Source organism: Carlito syrichta, unplaced genomic scaffold (genome assembly GCF_000164805.1).
Source record: "Carlito syrichta isolate Samal-C Ts95f unplaced genomic scaffold, Tarsius_syrichta-2.0.1 Scaffold306547, whole genome shotgun sequence".
Classification (NCBI taxonomy): Eukaryota; Metazoa; Chordata; class Mammalia; order Primates; family Tarsiidae; genus Carlito; species Carlito syrichta.
Window position 1 is genome coordinate 138,087 of NW_007250643.1, and position 5,654 is coordinate 143,740.

A 5,654-nucleotide genomic window follows, 5' to 3' on the forward strand; every position below is an offset into this window, starting at 1 on the left:
GATATACTGGCAGCCAACAGACACATGAAAATGTGCTCAGTCTCACTCATCATCAGAGAAATGCAAATCAAAACCATGCTGAGGGGGAGGGGCAAGATGGCACCCAGCGAGTGAGGCCCTCCCATCCCCATAGCCGCCCTTGAGCCTCCGGGGCGGAGGCCCTGCCCTCACCGGCTCCCTTCCTCCTCTCCCCCTCCCCGGTGACCTCCTCCTTCCCTTGCTCCCTCCACCTCAGGGGACAGGCCAGTTCCCGGGACACCATGTCAGACTCTGAGGAGGAGAGCCAGGACCAGCAACTGAAAATCATCCTCCTGGGGGATGGCACCTCCAGGAAGACCTCCCTAGCTGCCTATTTTGCTGTTTTGGGAAACAGTACAAACAAACTATAGGACTGGATTTCTTTTTGAGAAGGATAACATTGCCAGGAAATTTGAATGTTACTCTTCAAGTCTGGGATATAGGAGGGCAGACAATAGGAGGCAAGATGTTGGATAAATATATCTATGGAGCACAGGGAATCCTCTTGGTATATGATGTTACAAGTTACCAAATCTTTGAGAATTTAGAAGATTGGTGTACTGTGATGAAGAAAGTGAGTGAGGAGTCAGAAACTCAGCCACTGGTTGCCTTGGTGGGCAACAAAATTGATTTGGAGCATATGCAAACAGTAAAACCTGAAAAACACTTACGGTTTTGCCAGGAAAATGGTTTTAGTAGCCACTTTGTCTCAGCCAAGACAAGAGACTCTGTCTTCCTGTGTTTTCAGAAAGTTGCTGCTGAAATCCTTAGAATAAAATTAAACAAACCAGAAATAGAGCAGTTGCAGTGTATTGTCAGGGCAGAAATAGTGAAGTACCCGCAAGAAGATAATCAACATACCAGCTCTGCTCAGAGTAGAATCTGTTCAGTACAGTACTGCAGAGAGTGGTGAAGGCAGATATTGTAAACTACAACCAGGAGCCTTTGTCAAAAACTGTTAACCCTCCTAAAAGCTCTATGTGTGTAGTTCAGTGAGTGCATTTTTCCTTTGTGTTGATAGTTCTGGCTGCCCTTCACCTGTGGGTGGGCCTGAGGACTTCTAGGAGCTTATTTTATCCGTGGACATCTCTGTATTCCAGTTAACACTTTCCTTCCAACTGACTTCATCATTAAGTTTGCTTCACAGCCTCAGGCACCTTCTTGGGTTAGAAAGAATTCAACTGCGGGACCACACACTTTGAATTCAAAATGGAAATCCTATTCTGTGGAATTAGATTGCTTCACTGAAAAAGAATGATATGTTTCTCTGTATATCCTTGCTTCTTTTTTTCCCGATATAAATTTTTCAAACAAACATGAGAACTATCCAAGTCCTTATCATCAGCCAAGATTTTGCCATTGCATAGTTTTATTTTCTTATCTGAACTCATACATGTCGCAGTATACTTCAGAGTGCAAACTTTAAGCAAGTAATATATTTTACCTACAGATACTTAAGAAGGCATTCTTTTGCTGTCAAAAGTGAAAACATATAAAGCTGTTTCTAACTGAAAGTGCTTGAAATAAGGCTGTAATAGAAATATTTTTTCATTTTTTAAAAAGAGGTTTAAATTGTTTATTTTGTAGTTTGTAACTCACAAAATAGTATTTGATATTGTATTTTTATTACTGTATCATGGTCATTATGTATTGTGTAATACTCAGGTTGGATGGCTTTCTGATTTTTGGTAAATGTTCAGCCAATGCTCCACATGGAGTGTCTCCTACAAACAGTGTAAGAATCCTCCCAGGATGATGTATGACATTCTGTTGGATCAGTGTGGATCGGAGTGTACCTGATGTTCAGATGTTTCCTCTAGCAAATAAATTTATTTAAACTACAAAAAAAAACCATATTGAGATACCATTGTACCCCAGTAAGAATGGCCATCATTAATAAGACAAACAACAACAGATGCTGGTGAGGATGTGGAGAAAAAGGGAACACTGCTACACTGCTACAGAATGCAAACTAGCACAACCTCTTTGGAAGACAGCGTGGCGATTTCTGAAAGACCTAAAATTTGACCTTCTGTATGACCCAGCAATTCCTCTATTGGGAATATACTCGGAGGAACTCAAATCATTCTATAAAAGATACCTGCATACATATGTTTGTTGCAGCTCTATTCACAATAGCAAAAATGTGGAACCAACCATGCTGCCCACTGAATCTGGACTGGATTTTTAAAAAGTGGTACATATACACGATGGAATAGTATGCAGTCATAAAAGACAAACATATGGACTTTGCAGCCACTTGGATGGATTTGGAGTTGATCATACTCAGTGATCTATCACAGAAACAAAGAACAGAGTACCCTATGTTCTCACTCCTAAGCAGACCTTGAACAATTATAATACTATAGGAAAGGGATTGGCAATAGTGGGAATCTGTCAGGAGAGAGGAGGTGAGATTGGCAATTGAGGGAAACTGCTAGCGGAGGAAGGGGCATACCTCATCAACATGGTTACCTGCATAATCCACTTTTGTGTACCTATCCCTGAATTGTACCCCCATCTTTATAATAAATAATAATAATAATAATCCCATAATAACTATAAGTTCTAGTCAGGCAATTACTCCTGATACTCACTACTCCATCGTCTTTTTAAGTTTGAAAGATAGTAATTCATGCACAACCAAGCAAACATTGCAGCAATCTTATCTGCAAAAAACTGAAAGTAAATTCAGATTATATGTGATGTAATAGATGTGTTTTGATAGAGTAAACCCATTAAGTATTTTAAATTTGTCATAAGAGCAAGTCTACATTACAAATGACATCTGAAATATGAACAGTGGAGATTATCCAGATAATCTATCCACACTGCCTTGATGTGGAAATCAGGGATTTAGCAAATGGTATTATTCTGTAGCAATTACATTTTTCTTCTAATGTATCCTTTTGCAGCCTGGTAGAATTATTGCCAGAGAGATACTGGCTCTAGGAGCACAAGTGGGTATACACAGTCATGAAACCCCTCTCCAGGTACTACCTCACTGCAAGGCCTCCTATTGTTTATATTTTTATTATCAAGTTCTCATTTTTATCCTGAACCAAATATGTATATTCCAAAATTAAGATTAAGTAATTGGTTCTGTGCCATGTTATGTCCCCTCACTTCTTCCTAAAGTAGAAGCCACTGTCTACATTCCACGTGTTCAGCTTTTCTCTCACTCCAGCCCTCCAGTTTTTAATGTTTACCCTGAAACTCTCGAGCAGTGAGACCATGTTAACATGTTCCCTGGGAGGCATTCCCATAAGATAGAAGTTGAGTCCACTTCTCTTTTGCAGGTGATGTGAGTAGTGTCCCTTCACTAAAGCCACAGACTATCGAGGCCAGAACATCCCTGAGGACAGGATATGCCTCTTAGTGTGCTGCCATTGAACATTGGTTTGGTTATTTTCATTCTTCAATTGCATAGTTTCAAGCTAGAAAGGACAAAACCTGAAAGATCAAATAGAGCAGGTGATTATAATGGCAAATCACAGAAAGCCCTGGAACGCAAACCAGAAACTATAAATGCATTAATAATTTGTGCCTTAACTTGGAGTTGAATTCATCATTGTTACTTAAGAACAACATTCTACAAAAAACTAAACATACTTACTGCATTTGCTATGGTCAATTACATGTTTTAGAACATTCTGGTGGTTAATTGTGGTATATTTCAGATAAGGATAAGATCCTCATAATTTTCTTGCTTCTCAATCCTGCTTTTCTTCTTCACGTGTGAGATGCACCTTACAACTCTTTGTACACCTGGGAGGGTTTGCAGCAAAACAATTGTGTCTACTCCATTTCAATTAACTATGACCTCAACAACGCGAATAAATGAAATTGGGTTGGAGTAAAACTTATGTGAGTTGTATCCAGGAGTGGTCCTTGGAAATATGTGGTGTAGAGCCATGTCATGTCTACTAGCCAATTATACAGGATCAGTATGATTAAATCGATCTCACAGATAGTCAGATGTGTCCACAATTAAAGACCTACCTCAAATAAGCACTGGATACCAGAGTGTGTTGAAATCACATCATTGCTACAGCTTATGACGTTAAACCATTTCTTTTTCCTACATTAAATACTATGCATGGTAAAGTGATATTATTTTTAAATTTTTATTGAAGCATAACATTTATAAGTACATTGGTTGCATTTATAAGTGTAAATAATAACTGCACTACTCAATGTGTTTCCTAAAAGTGGACCCACATGTCAAGAGTAAAATGTCAGGACACAGAAGATTTCAGCACATTCTTCTAATCCTAAAACCACTTACCCAACTTCTGCCACCATACACATTTTTTCCAAGATACCAAGAGATGACTGCGTGCATTTTCAAGGTAGTTTTAGATTAGGGGCTTATGTGTAACACTATTACTTACTTTGTGGCTTCTGTGGCACGTGTGCACTATTCCCCTTGGGCATATACCTGGAAATGAAAGTATTGGATCCGATTTCTCAGATCAACATTTTATTCTCAGTATTTTGCCATTGATTTTTATTTTATGATCTTCTTCTCATAGATACCCTTTATCAGATTAAAGACAAGTTCTTTAAGTTCTCATCACGAGCACCAAGGTCCCATTATGACCACTATCAAGGACAGCCATGTTCTCAAGGGAGTTGATTGTGATGTATCCTACATGTATAGATAATAAAAAATAATTAACAACCTTTTGTTGTGTTCAATAGTATCTACAGCCAGGTGGATTTCTCATCCTCAGTGATTCTGCAGCACAGATATAGGAGGCTCTGAAGACAAGACCCTCTACCTCCAGCCCATAGGAGACAGCGTGGGGTTGTGCCAAACTCACTGGTTCTGTTTTTTTTTTCCTGTAGAGTGTATACTTCCATATAAACTATGAAAAGTTGAAAATATTCACTCTGAGTTTTAAATCTCTGTATCCTGTTGGTCCTGTTCCAAAATCATGGCCTGGTCCCCACACTCTTTGGCTCATGCTGTCTCTTCTTTCTACAAGTACATGAGGCCAGACCAGCATCAAGAGATCAATCTCTCAGAACCCCAGAGACCCCACTGTGTGCCACCCACATCCTGCTCAAGAGCAAGTCCCTACTGCTATGTGGCCCAAGGTTCCATCTTTTTTTCTCATTTCAGCAATTATGATATATTTGAATGTTTTGTGGAGATTTAGAAAAGTGAATTCATGTTCTTTGCGTAATCTGCATGCCCACCATTCTTTATTTTTTATTTTTATACTTATTACTCATGTTTAATTTAATAGCTAAATATAGATAGATAGATATGACAGATAGATGACATGCACATAGATATAAATAACTAGATAGATTGATAGCTGAAAGATAAACAGACAAATGGGTGGGTGAGTGGATGAATGGATAATAAATAGAAGATATAGATAGATGATAGATAGATGATGGACTGCAGGGGGTCAGCCCCTGCAGAGAGATTTAGAGGGTCCCTTGGAAGGTGTGGCAGCGTCGGCGATTATTCTGGAGAAATAAAGAGAAAGAAAGAGATGAGGGGAGAAAGAAAGAGACTGGACTCCTGCTCAGGTGACCAGAAGCTGTTTAATGGGTGTAATCTCAGGGCTTTTGTCCTCAAACTCTGCAAAGTCATCATCACAGGAAACAAAGGTAGCATG

General features: G+C 39.2%; 1 protein-coding gene across 1 annotated transcript; it reads left to right on the forward strand.

The window, feature by feature from the left end:
* The first annotated feature begins 260 nt into the window (after window positions 1-260).
* Window positions 261-1,850, forward strand: LOC103265408 (ras-related protein Rab-28-like). Its single transcript, XM_008063077.2, is given in 3 exon segments — window positions 261-357; window positions 360-832; window positions 922-1,850. Coding segments are annotated over 3 exon segments (663 nt in total). The 3' UTR covers window positions 1,015-1,850.
* The last annotated feature ends 3,804 nt before the right edge of the window (window positions 1,851-5,654 follow it).